Below are 14,194 nucleotides of genomic sequence, written 5' to 3' on the forward strand. Positions count from 1 at the left end.
CCTAACGGGCTCTGCTCTGACCGCAACATCCCGAGGTAGCAGGAGGCTGGGGCTGAGTCCCGAGACTCAGGCTTCAGTTCGAGCTTCACCACTCGGGGCTCTGGGCCAGGCACTTCACTGTACTGAAAATCCACCATCGGCCGGGCGCGGTGGCTCACGCCTGTAATCCTAGCTCTCTGGGAGGCCGAGGTGGGCGGATCGTTTGAGCTCAGGAGTTCAAGACCAGCCTGAGCAAGAGCGAGACCCCACCTCTAAAAATAGAAAGAAATTATATGGACAGCTAAAAATATATATAGAAAAAAAAAATTAGCCGGGCATGGTGGTGCATGCCTGTAGTCCCAGCTACTCGGGAGGCTGAGACAGGAGGATCGCTTGAGCCCAGGAGTTTGAGGTTGCTGTGAGCTAGGCTGACGCCACGGCACTCACTCTAGCCTGGGCAACAGAGTGAGACTCTGTCTCAAAAAAAAAAAAAAAAAAAAAAAAAAAAACAAAGAAAATCCACCATCGCCCCAGAAAGACCACAGGGCAGCAGGAGGGGCAGAGGTGGGGCCCTGAAATGCAACAACTTGCAAACTACAAAGTGCTGTGTAAAATATAAGGCATGGGTTTCACATGGAAATCTGACTCCAAACACAATCTCTTTCTTAGGCTTTCTGGAGACTTTGTAATCCTGTACTTTGGACTTCTTTCTAGGCCTTTGATCCTACTCCGAGATTTGAGCTGCTGTGGAAAAACTAAGGATTCTTAAAAGCAACAGATGCCCTTCAAATGCAGAACTGACCATCGGCCTCAGTGTGTATTTGCAACGTATCAACCAGTGAGGGTCTCGTGGCAGGCTGCAGTTTGGGTCCGCAGGCTAAGGACAGAGAGAAGAGGTCCTCTCCACAGCCCCCAAAAGGAATCTTCTCTAGACCCTAATCCTTCACAGGTTCCACAGCTCTGGATCCACTTATGCTCACAGATTCTCCACTTCCTTCCTGAGTAGCCACAGTTCTGCGTCATTGCACAGACCCTAGGGCTATAGGACTGGGTAGGGGAGTCTTCCCTTAGACCCCTTGAAACTACCCTGAATCTACTTCAGAGATGACTAGCAAGCAATAAACTGGAAGTAATTCAGTTTTCCCAACATTCTTTGGACCAGAAAAGTGACTTGAGGTCAAGAGAGGCCAGCCCATGCCCTCCTCCATTGGTGTCACTCTTCCTCTCACTCCTCTCTGTCCCCCTTCCCTCCTCTTACGGCCACGGCTGACGCAGCCCCCTCCTTCCTAGCCCAGCCTGGTCCGGAGCAGAGGCATTTACAGAGGGGAAAACCAAAATGAGCAAGCAGCTTGGGTCCAGAAGGGCAGGGCACAAAATTGTGCAGTTTAACATTCATTTTGGGAGACTGCAAAGTAACCTTTAACGATCCAAGCAGGAACTTCTAGACTAGCTTTCTTGAAGTGTCTTTGAAAAATAACTTAAAGGCTTGGGTAAGTAGTCTCACGGTTCTTTTTTGCCTTTAAGTTTGAACGGTACTAAAGGAGTTTACGCCAAAAGGTCAGTTAAAATAGGTATTCATGAAAAGCCAAAGGAAAGTCAAATGTATTCACATGCCCGGGTCAAAAGTTTCTGGAGCTCTTCAGTGTAGGAAAAACCGTTTGGAAGCCTACAGGTTGATGTTGCAAACCAAAGAAAAATGGGTGGAAGAGCACTCTGTGTCATACTGTTATTTCCGCCGTTATCATTTCTCCTTCCCTCAACACTGTGCACACTGTGAATCCTAAACAATCAACCTTCTCATAGTGGCTAATCGTGGAAAGGAGCAACGATAATTTCCAGAGTAAGGAGGTTAAAGCACTGTCCTCTCAAATCAAAGCATCAGGGACCAATCTGCAGACCGGACGTGACTGTATCAGGTGCTTCCAAGCTTCCCTTGGTGTAGTACCTAAGTTTCTGCTGGGCCAAATGGACTGATACGGCCTTTTAGCTTCGAGAAGCTTCTAGTACTACAACTTGCTTCCTGTTTTTTTTTTTTTTTTTCCTTTCATAATTCTAAGGTTGTTTTTTGTTTACAGAGTATTAAGACTTCTTAGTAAAGCCTGGGGAAATATTCAACAACTATTTCCACTTAGTTTGCAGATACAATTCAGGGGTTATTTCCATTTGAATGTCAAGCCACACTTTGAAGCTATAAAACAAAATGTGTCACATCAGCGATTTGGTGGGGGCAGGTAGGGTCAAAACAGGTTCTTGGTGAGCTGTGGTTATTCTCATGGTGAGAAATATTCATGGTGATTAAGTGAAACTTTCATATCTTTCCACTACAGACTTTCTTTAACAACACCCCCAAATTGCTACTAGTCTTTAGTCAAAGATGACATTAGTTATATTTCATTTGGTCTAAGGTTTATAGGCATAAATGGCATAAAGCTTAGTTTATTTCATAGAAGGTACAACCTAAGATAAAATTCCTTTTCTGGTTAAGAGAGTAACTTACCAATGATAGAGAAATCTAAGAACTCTGGGAGAGTTGGGTGTGTGAGGAGGTGGAAGAATAAAATGAAAAATTATTTAAATACATGCCCCAATATTTTCCCCACAAGATTTCCTGAGCATTCTTCATACATTATAGTGCAACACAATAGCTCCAGTGAACCAACGGTATTTCTATTTTTCTCAAGCAAAAAGTATATACTTCAAGTATATACTGAGCAAAACATATAATAGTATATCATCTTTTAAAAGACTAGTAATTTGAACATCTATAAATATATTTAAATAACAAACATTATAGATAGCTATTTACATAGCACACAAAGTGACACATAAACATACAAAAATAAAACAATCATGTGTTAACTCTTTTGTTGTTTTTGTTTTTTAAGGTTTTGTGGTTTTGGGGTTTATTTTTCAGTAAAGATATTAAAACAACTCAGATGCCAAAATCATCTTGTCAATATTGATCCCAGGGAAGCCTGGGTGTAAATTCTGCTGTAATTAGGCACCACAGCCAAGGACAAAAGCAGCAAACATTCCTCGCTGGACTTAACTATCTCCTATAGCTGTGTAGGGAAGCTAGCAGGGAGTCGAGGTCTCCACCTGTGAGGAGATAGTTTCTCTAGCAGTTGTGAGGAAAAAAAACTTTAATCAGATCCCCCAGCCTGGGTAAAGTGTGAAAATACCAAGCTGTCTTCTGAGTAAGTGGAATATAGAACACGCTTCCTTCTTCGGCTCCCACGCACCACTGTCTATAAAGTATTTCTCGACAAGTGGAAAAGGCACCACCCTTCTGTACCAAAGTCAAGAAATATTTGTTCCATGATACCACATTGTCCTGCTCCAGTTGCTGCCATAGAAAACATTGCTCCACTCAAAAAATGATTTGGGGTGCTCAGCTACCCAACCAGGTGAAATATGTACATTCTTCTTTCAGGAAAACAGAATGTTTCTACGAATAATTATTCCCGGTAAAATTTGCTTTTTGTCCACAGATTATTGTAATTCTCATGAGAGCGAGGAACAGGAGATATATTTCTCACATCCCCCCTAGAGCCCAGCGTCACCGTGCGCTCCCAGTAGGAACACAGAAAATGTCTGTTTAATTAAACTCAATCATTCCAATGTCAACAGATGTGTTACAATTGGAATGAGGAGACCTGCTGTATTTGGTGATTGTCTTCATCTAAGTTTCATCTTTAGAGGTGGAGTTGATGCTCCAGGGACTGGGTTTCAGTTTTCCTTTTAAGGGAAAAATGTAAGTTCTTGCAACATCCTGAAGAGTTGCTTGTGGTAAAATGTAAGAGGAGAGAATCCTGGCTTTTTCTCAAATAGAATGTTCAACACAGGCTGAAGACGGTGGTTTCTTGAGTTCCTGGGGGGTGTCTTCAGGGGCAGGCATAGCCCGCTGCTGCTGATAGATGTCCTGGATCAGCAGGGTATTCATGACCTTCCACTCTCTGTACTTCCTGGCTGTCAGCTTCGGATCGTCCAGCAACTGGTTAATCATGGCCAGATCGTGTTCTTTACACTGTCCAAGGAGAAAAAGATGAGGGGAAGGGGGATGTTGTGAGTTTCTTAATTTCAATAAACCCTCTTCAACCACCATTTTACAAATACACATACACATTGATTATAAAATTATCAAAGTGTTTTTGCACATTAATATTCTAATCCCTACACCAAGCCTAACAGATATGGCAGGATGTCCATTTACATATGCTAGCCACCAAAATGTTTCATATCCTACTGGAGAGTTAGTGGAAGAACTGAGCACATAGCTAGGGTCTTGTACGTTGCTCTTCTGTGATCAATCCATTATTTCAGCATTCTTCCTCTTACAACTTATAATTTTATATATAAACATGTCTTTAACCATCAAAAATTCACTGAGTAAAACTGGGACATAATGCTTTACCTAAGACATAAAACAACATGAAGTATATACTTTTACTTATTAAATTATCTTTATTTTTTAATAAATCAGATTTATGCAACACATGTATAGAGAATAAATATATAAGCTATCTCTTTATTCAAAGAAGAGACTTCTAAACTTCCATCAAAACAGTACGCATTCCAGTAATGTTAATAGAGTAAACAATCTATTTCACCCTGCCTCTCCTGTAACCAATGACACACATTTAAAATGTTGGCTATTCCACCTTCTTGAATACTTCCATCATGCTGCCTCTGTGACATATTCTCCTGACAGTTCTCATCCCACAAGGGCCACTTATTCTCAGTCTCTTTTGCTGGTCCCTTCCCATCATTCAACCTCTTCACGTTGGCGTGTCCCAGAGCTCCAGCCTTTATCCTCGTCTCTACTCTATCTATATTCATGCTCTTGGTAATCTCATGTAATCTCTCCTACTCTCCCTACATGCTGACAGTCCCAAATTTATATCTCCCCTTACCTGTCCCCTGGCCCCCATGCTTGTTTGTCTAAACTTTCTCTTCAGCAGCTCCACATGGACACTTAATGAGCATCTCAAATATAACATGTCCAAAACTAAGTTCCTCTTATTCTCTGCACCTCCCTTTCACTCCCAATAGCCACCAAACCCTGCTCCAACCACAATCTTCAACAAAGCACCTAATGACAACTCCATCTTTCCAGTTGCTCAAGACAGACATTGGAATCATCCTTGACTCTTTCTCTCACACCCAATCCACCAGAAAATCCTGATGGTTTTACCTTCAAAACATGTCAAACCATGCCACACCTCTGTTCAGAACCTTCAAAAGTTTCCTATCTCATTGCAAGTAAAGCCAACGTTTACAACGGCAACAAGGCCCTATACAACATGACCCCTAGATGCTCCCCTGGCCCAGTGATGCTCTCGCCACCCGCATCCCCGCTACACTCCAGCCACATTGAACTCATTGCTCTTCCTTAAACACGTTAGGCACATTCCCACCCCAAGGTGCTTGCTTTTTGGTTCCTTTTGCCTGAAATATTCTGCCTTAGACAACCTCAAGACTCATTTCTAGTTGGGTACAGTGGCTCAGGCCTGTAACCCTAGCACTGTGGGAGGATCACTTGAGGCCAACCAGGAGTTCAAGACCAGTCTGAGCAACATAGTGAGACCTCTTCTCTCCAAAAAAAAAAAAAAAAAAGATGGGTGTGCAGGCATGCACCTGTAGTCCCAGTTGCTCAGGAGGCTGAGTCAGGAGAATCACTTGAGACCAGGAGTTTGAGGTTGCTATGAGCTGATGATGCCACTGCACTCTAGCCTGAGTAATAGAGTAAGACTCTGTCTCAAGAGAAGAGGAAAGTACTCATTCCTTTACCTTTTTCAGATTTTACACAAATTCTACCTTTCAAAGAGGACTTTAATCTCTTTCCTAATTAAAATCAATCCCTTAATATTCCCCATCCCACCTCTTTTCCATTCTCTGTCATCCATCTATCTACCTATCTATATTTATCATCTGTAAATCTACCAACCCTTATCATACTATAAAATTTAATAATTATGTTTGTTTATTCCCCTACTGAAGTATAAGCTTCATGATGGCCATCCTTTTTGTTTGGTATGCCCACAATAGCCTGAAAGAATGACTGATGCATAGGAGACATTCACTAAATGTCTGTTGACAAAATGAATATATGAAATAAGGAATGAGCGAATGAACTGATTACCCATTTGATTTTTAATCTCTTTTGCATTTTGAACCCAATTTAGAGTCTGAAGAAAGCCCCTCCATAAACAAATGAAAACTATATAGACATAGACAGAAAGATAAGAGAGGTAGATAGAAAGATAAGAGGTAGGGAAATGGATGACAGATAAAGATAGGAGGACTTCCTTCCAGGCAGGAGAAAAAAATAGCACAGTAGGAAAGGAACTAACGAGGGCTAACAAGCAGCTGGGCTAGGACCCAGAAGCAGAGGACAGGAAGGTTAAGTGGGTGAGGACAGAGATTATTTATAGCCAGGCAGGGCCAAATTTCTTTTCTCCGAGTTCTCAATATCTGTGCTTCAAAAAAAAAATCTTATCCAAAAAGTAAGCTTTCATCCTTTAATATCACCATAGTGCTATTAATATGAAGTTATTTAAGGAGTTTTATTTGGTTCTAAAGAAATCTAGACATCTGCTTCCGAGGGAGATCCTAATATTTTATTGAAAAAACTAAGATCTTTGAAGATTAACAAAAATTTGTGAAATAGATTTTAAAAGGTAAAAATGAATTAACCACTTCTTTAAATATGATAAAAGTTTTAGAAAAGGGTCTCTTCAACTTTGAGCATTAGGCTAACAATTCTCTTATGGTTTTTGGCTCTAAACAATTCAAATTTCTTACCATTTGGCTCAAACCTGTGTTAGTTCTTTTATGGATATAAGTTTAAAAAAAAACAACTATAGACAAGAATACAGAGGAAGGAAATGAAATAAACAACAGAACCTTCCAAGCTCCTTCGTAGACCAGACACCCTGGGTCTCAGAGCCTCACACAGTGGCTCTGCTGCTCCTGGATGTCACAGGAGGCTTTTGGAAGGCTTTGAAGTACTTCCATGGCACCCGCCTTGCTTTCTGGCAGGCAAGCAAGGTTTGGCAGAGGTTCCAAAAATATTGTGAAAGAGAGAATGCTGTACTTTCCATTTTTACTCCAAATATTCAGTACATGGCTTGACTCAAGACCTAAGCATTGGAAACGTGTTCTACCAGAGCAGTTTACAGAAGGGGAGAGTTCATTCCTCTTTTGACTTAGCCCAGAGTAACTCTGAGTTTCTGCCAGACCCATTAATCATTTATTTTTAAATAAAAACAGGCTTAGAGAAAAGTTAGTGAATGCTGAGCTGTCAGAAATTCCTAAAGATCTACATTTAGAATATGAGATAATAGTTTGCTTGACTTCCTAGAAGAATTTCCCTGAAGAGCATTCGTTCCAGCACAATCCCAGCATGGGCATTTTTCTTTATTTATGGAACACGGCTGTTGCTAATGTAAACATTATTGTTAAAACAGTTTCCTTGTTTCTGCATGAAACTCTGTTATCTTTGCTTGTCCACACTCAAGCTTTTAAGTTTTTTTAAATAAATGTTTTTATTACAATAAAATATACATAGAGAAAAGTGCACTACTAGAAAATTGTGTGCTTGAAGAATTATCGCAATTTGAATACATCCATGTAACCACTACTGAGGTCAAAAAAGGACCCGCACCCAGGACTCACAAGCTCCACTTGTGCCCCCTCCCTGTCACAATCTCTCCTCTTCCTCAAAGGCAACTACTCTCTTGACTGCTCTGAATTTTAAAAACAGTTTATAGCCTTTCAACATGAATAAACATACATGTACCAAATTATCTGTTTCTATTAAATAGGTCAATGTGCTTTGTCTTTGTTTTGTTTCTTCAACAAAGCCAATTCACCCATCAACATGTCCTCCTACCTCCTAAGGTTAATAGGGCCACATGGCATGGGGTCCTGTTACATTTCATCAACACCCAGCACTACACCCGTGTGGGCCTAAGGCATCTACAGAAAGTGCTGCTTCCCACAAATGTCCAAAGAGAACCGCTCTTCATCTGGGAGTAGTAGGCAGTCCTGAACTGACTCCCAACCTTCTCTGCTTGCTGGTATTCAGGCCCTTGTGTGGTACCCTCCCTGAAAATAGGCTGACCTAACAACTTGCTCCTACTGAATAGAATATTGAAAAAGTAATGTGATGTCACTACTGAAATGGGTTGTAACCCACCAGGCTCACTCACTCTCAGTCTCACTTACTCAGAGGGGAGCCAGCTTCCAAGTTGTGATCCACCCTATGACGAAACCCGTGAGTCCAGGAACTCAGGCCAGCAGCAGAGAGCAACTGAGACCCTCAGTCCAACAATCTGCAAGGAACTGAATCCTGCCAACAACCACGTGCAAGAGCATACATGCAGATCCCTCTAAGTGAAGGAATGAATACAGCCCCAGCTGACGCCTTGGCCACAGCCTTGTGAGAGACCTGGAGGCAGAAGCATTTCATGGAGCCATTCCCAGATTCCTGACCCACAAAAACTCTGAAATAATAAATGCTTCTTGTTTGAAGTTGCTAAGCTTCGGGGTCCTTTGCTACCTAGCACTAGATAACTAATACACACTGGAAGAAGAGCAAAAGCTTCTGGATTTACCAAGTACATGGCCACAGTGCATGGAGGGCAAGAGGTCACAGAAAACCACATGGGATGGCAAAATCTTGGATTCTTTTCACAAACATGGGCTCCCCGGGGCCAGGTCAGGGTTTGGTCCACTGAAGGTCTAGCATCCTGAGTCTGCCACTCTGCAGAAAGCCTGAGGCCACAGTCTTTCTCCTTCTACAAATGCCCCGAACTGCTCAGGCTCTCTTTGGTCTCTAACTTTCCGTTTCTTCCAACATGGATGGCAACATGTCATCCACTGATATCACCCACTGATATCATCCAACATAGTCCAATCCCTTGAATGTTATTCCCTTCCTAATAGTTGTCATCTCTTTCTTACTCATGGGCTCCATGACATTATCCCTAATGCCCCCAGTCAGCCACTTCCCTCCTCTGGGCCACCAAAGCACCCTGTACATGTATAAGCTATAATACTCATTGCATTGCATTTTAACTACATTTTTGTTTTCTGCTTCCCAGTGGAATCAATTCAATGATCCTAGTGACCTAGAATAGTGCCTGGTACATAGTAAGATTCAAGAAATATTTACTCAGTGGAAACTTTAGTCACTCATATCAGCTATCACAGACAGATAAAGACAGTAAAATCCCAACACACCATGACACATTACACTGAATGACCGAACATATTTATCAACTCTATACATACTATGGAATGAGGGCTGGGAATAGCTTTCATCATTAAATATGAGGGAATTTCTCTGCATTTCTGTTTTCTTTGTATAATCAAAATACACTTTTCCTTTTTCTTTCCAGACTCATTTTTGCAGCCTTTTAGGGTGCTTGGGTCTTCCACTGACTAACTGGGATGTCTGAGTAAGAGCTTTTGACTGCTGACGTTTGTTTCTGGAAAGGGACTCAAATTCTTAATGTAAAAGTCCATGGACAGAATAGAATTAAATTGCAGTATCTACCAAGGCTTTTCAAAATCTATGAATTTTCTGCTAATTCAGGACTGTTTTACAAAGTATCCTGGCCTCCTCCTGTTCATGCTGTGATCTAATGTGAAAGCAGGACGCTATTGTTATGAAGAACCATTTCAGTTATGGCAGGCCCTGAAAATAGCTTCAGTACGTCCTGTACACTGTCCCTATTCCCATTGTGAAAACATCTGCTGGTCTTTTACTGCAAAGTACATACTTCTTCCCCCTGCCAGGTTCTCATGGCATCCCTTAGCTGCAGTGCCTACAGCTGACAATAAGTAAGTCTTTGCTGTAGCTGAAATTTAAAAATTTTCTTTTAGATGTAGTACAGAAGAATGGCACACTTGAATGAATCAGAAAAAAAAAAACCAAGATCTTATTTCTACTACTGTTTATTCTCACCAGTTGATGCTCTCTGTCTCTAATTAATATTTATTGAGCCACGTCCTATTCTAGGTACAAAGATTACAAAAACAAATTATAAATGACCCTTGCCATCTAAGAGGTTAAAATTTGAAATTTTATGTCAGAGTGAATGTAAAAATCAAGGCCCATTGTAGAAAACTGCCTCAGGTACTACTTCATGAATGTCCTAGTACTTTAAGAATGCCAAGGTTGGCTGGGCGCGGTGGCTCACGCCTGTAATCCTAGCACTCTGGGAGGCCGAGGCGGGAGGATCGCTTGAGCTCAGGAGTTCCAGACCAGCCTGAGCAAGAGCAAGACCCTGTCTCTACTGAAAATAGAAAAATTAGCCAGCTGTCATGGTGTGCACCTACAGTACACACTTGGGAGGCTGAGGCAGGAAAATCACTCGAACCCAGGAGTTTGAGGTTGCAGTAAGCTATGAATGACACACGCCACTGTGTTCTACCCAGGGTAAAAGAGTAAGACTCTGTCTCCAAAAAAAAAAAAAAAAGAACGCCAAGGTCATCTCACTTATAAGATCTTTGTAAGATTTTATTTACTTTACCCACACAAACACACTGCGATTAGCATGCATCTCTCTGCAAAACCCACCATTTTTTTTAACCCACATCTAAAGAGTTCATCTGATCTGAAATTTTGTTACCTTCAATGTGCTATTCAATGTTCGGATTTTGTGGAGTTTCTCATTTATGGATGGATTTTTGCACCGTTTAACAAAGGACTTTCTCAACTCCTTTTTGGTTGAAGGTCGTCGGTCCCCAAGAGGAGATAAACTAGCTTGCTCTAAGGATTTGTAGAGCTTCTCCATTTCATCATCTTCAGGTGCTTTTGTTTCTTCTATTAAAAAACAAAGCAATAACAATATACCTGGTTAAAATCAAGGAAAGAACATTCAATACTGTGGTCCTAAAACATGACCCTGTGGACACTTTCATCTTTGACTTCTAGGCTCCAGAACTGTGAGACAATTAAATTTTTGTTGCTAAGCCATTCAATTTGTGGCACTTTGTTACTGCAGAGCCATGCTCCCTTTGAAGGTACTAAGAAAGGAACTGTTCCAGACCTCTCCCCTAGCTTCTGGTGGTTCCTTGGTTTGTGGCTGCATAACTCCAATATTCGCATGGTGTTTTCCCTGTGTGCGTATCCCTGTATCCAAACTTCCCCTTTCTAAAAGGACACTAGTCATATTGGAGTAGAGGCCCGGCAAATCTTAGTTAAATCTGTAACAACTCCCTATCCCAATAAGGTCACATTCTGAAGTATACGACTTCAACATATGAATTTTGGAGGGACATAATTCAACCCGTAACAGTCCACCTTATGCTCTCCCCAAATTTCAAGTGCAAAATACATTCACACCATCCTAACATCTCCAAAAGTCTTAACCCATTCCAACATCAGCTCTAAGACCACAATCTCATCCATATATCATATATATCAGGTATTGGTGAGCCCAAGGTGAGACTCAGTGGATGATTCCTCCAGGGGCAAAATTCCTCTCCTTCTTTTAACCTGTGAAACTAGACAAATATCTGCTTCTAAAATACAATGGTGGGACAGGAAAGCCCTAGTAAATTCATACACACTCTAAAGTTTGAGAATCATTGCCTTGGATGACTTCTGAATGTCCCTCTCAGAACTACCCTTTGAGAGGAGAAATCTGCCTGTGATCTGTGGTTTTGAGCAGGCAGTGATCATCCCCATCTTGCCACACAGTGAAGTAACTCCACCACAGGGTGCAGGGGGACTACACGTACTAGACTAAACCAATGAAAGCTCTACTGTTCTGGCCACAGTCATTGATTCAGAGAAAAGCAAGTGTCTTAGATCAGGCTGGGGTGTCCAGGAAAACTGAGTTCTGGAGCTTTGGTTTTGGGTATCAGAGAAGGTGTCTCTCTTTTTTTCTTTTTCCTTTTTTTTTTTTTTTTTTTTTTGAGACAGATTCTCACTTTGTTGCCCTAGGTAGAGTGCAGTGGCATCATCGTAGCTCACTACAGCCTTAAACTCCTGGACTCAAGGGATCCTCCCACCTCAGCCTGCCAAGCAACTGAGACTACAGGTACATACCATGATGCCCAGCTAATTTTTCTATTTTTAGTAGAGATGGGATCTCACTCTTGCTCAGGTTGGTCTTGAACTCCTGAGCTCAAGCAATCCTCCTGCCTTGGCTTCCCAAAGTGCTAGGATGACAGACATGAGCCACCACACCCAGGTCTCTCTTTTTCTCTTAAACTGAACGTTGTGATGATGTGAGCTGCTGGAAGCTTCCCAGAATCACCCCAAGAATAATAATGATGGAGCCAATTAATCCTGAGACACAGATCTTGATGACACCAGTGGACTCCTCTCAGCCTATGGGAGCCAGTCTGTCACCTTTGTTAAGTTACTCTGGGTTGTGGTGTTCAATCATATGCACCTGAAAGGGTCTCAAATGACACAAAGAGGGTACCAAAGAAAACCTTGCTCTCTTGATGTTGCTCTAATTTCTCACTAAGAACTTTAGTCCTTCGTTCCTTCAAACCCTGAAAATAATCTTGGGAAAGATACACAAGGAAATTTCTTTTACCACCAGGTACTCCTTAATGTTTATATGTTTTGCTTTCTGTCCTGAGAGCAAGCTTGAGAGAGGACTCTATAAAAAGTATGGCATTAAAAGAAACTAAAAAAACAATTAGCTTCTCCAAAGGGGAGAGAAAAGCACATAATCAAGCAAACTTCACTGACTTTATAGGTTACTCTTCTAAGACTAGAAATCTTTAAGTAAGAATTAGTTTTCCCCAATGGACCCCAGAAAGTCACCACAAGTATTCCAAATACTCTTTCATAAAATGGAAAGCAGAGATGTGGAAGTAACTTTGTAACTGATTTAAACATTTGTCAGTAAAACCTCTTTTTTCTCTACCAAACAGTCTCAAAAAAGGGGAAAAAATATTCAAAACTATATCTGAAGAAAATTAGACTTTTTGGTTCAAGCTGTGCGCAAACATCAAAAGTGGGTTTTCATCAATAAGCACATGAAAAGATGTTCATCATCATTACTCATTAGGGAAACAGAAGCCAAAACCACAAAGAGATACCACTTCACACCCACCAGGGTGGCCAAAATTAAAAAGACAGACAGTAGTAAGTGTGAGTGAGGATGTGGAAAAATTAGAGCCCTCATATATTGCTGGTGGGAATGTAAAATGGAGCCACCACTTTAGGAAATTAGTTTGGCAGTTCCTCAAAATGCTAAACATAGAGTTACCATGTGACCCAGTAATTCTACTCCTAGATATATACCCAAGAGAACTGAAAACATATGTTCACACAGGAGATGGGATCAAGATGGCCAACTAGACACAGGAAGTATGTGCCTCCTCCACAGAGAAGAACCAGAATAGTAAGCAGATTCTCCATTTCAGACAGATTGTCTAGGGGAGAACTCTAGGATTCACCAAGGAAGCAAAAGGAAGCACAAAAAGTGGGTAAAGAGAGGGTTCAGGGCAACTTGCCCAACTACGGACTGGCTAAGAGGTAGGAGAAGCTCTTGGGCATAGGAAAACAGTAAGAGAGAAGCCCCCAAGGCACATTCTCAAGACAAGCTTTTACCATCTCAGCTACAAGAGAATACCCCCCACCCACCCACCCACCTATGCAGGTCTTGGGCCTAACATAGGAAGCAACCTAGAGTTTGCACAGAGATGTTGCTCCAGAAAGGGAACCCACATGAAATCCCACAGGCATCTGAGCGTAGAGAAGCTTGAGCCAGATGTCATTCTGAGAGCCTAGATACCAGGGAACTGTGGCTGCACCTGCAGTCACTGTGCAGCTCTGAGGGTAGATTGAGGAGCAGATATAGGGGAGCCCATATGCTCCCACATACCCCTGAGAAGGTCCCCACCACCCTGCTGTAGGCTTTTGTTCAGACTAAGATGTGAGCAGATGGGATTTTCCACAGTTTCTTGCCCACATTTCTTACCTAGGTGGGGCCCAAGCCTCACTGGTCCCATGCCCAAGGCACCATTTTGAGAGTTTAACACTGGGCTACACCTTGCTCTTGAACCAATTTCAAGCTGATATGGCTACAGTCCATCCTACCTAAGGAGGGACAGAGGAGCCCAAGCTCTCCTACATACACCTAGGACAATTCCCACTGCTCTTCCATGAGCTACTGTAAGACTGAGATCTAAGTGATCCTCACTCCCCACAGTTTCTCATCTTCTGAGGGGGAAGAGA

At 41.9% G+C, this 14,194-nt stretch overlaps 1 protein-coding gene across 1 annotated transcript in view; it reads right to left on the reverse strand.

Moving 5' to 3' along the window:
* Nucleotides 1-3,802: 3,802 nt before the first annotated feature.
* IPCEF1 (interaction protein for cytohesin exchange factors 1) overlaps nt 3,803-14,194 on the reverse strand; it is a 72,524-nt gene continuing 62,132 nt past the window's right edge. Inside the window, exons 10-11 of the mRNA XM_069489098.1 lie at nt 10,620-10,813; nt 3,803-4,006 (exon numbers count right to left, since the gene is read on the reverse strand). Of these exons, the coding sequence (XP_069345199.1) occupies nt 3,803-4,006; nt 10,620-10,813 (398 nt within the window). The remainder of the gene's footprint in view (nt 4,007-10,619; nt 10,814-14,194) is intronic.

This window comes from Eulemur rufifrons, chromosome 15, assembly GCF_041146395.1.
Source record: "Eulemur rufifrons isolate Redbay chromosome 15, OSU_ERuf_1, whole genome shotgun sequence".
NCBI lineage: Eukaryota > Metazoa > Chordata > Mammalia > Primates > Lemuridae > Eulemur > Eulemur rufifrons.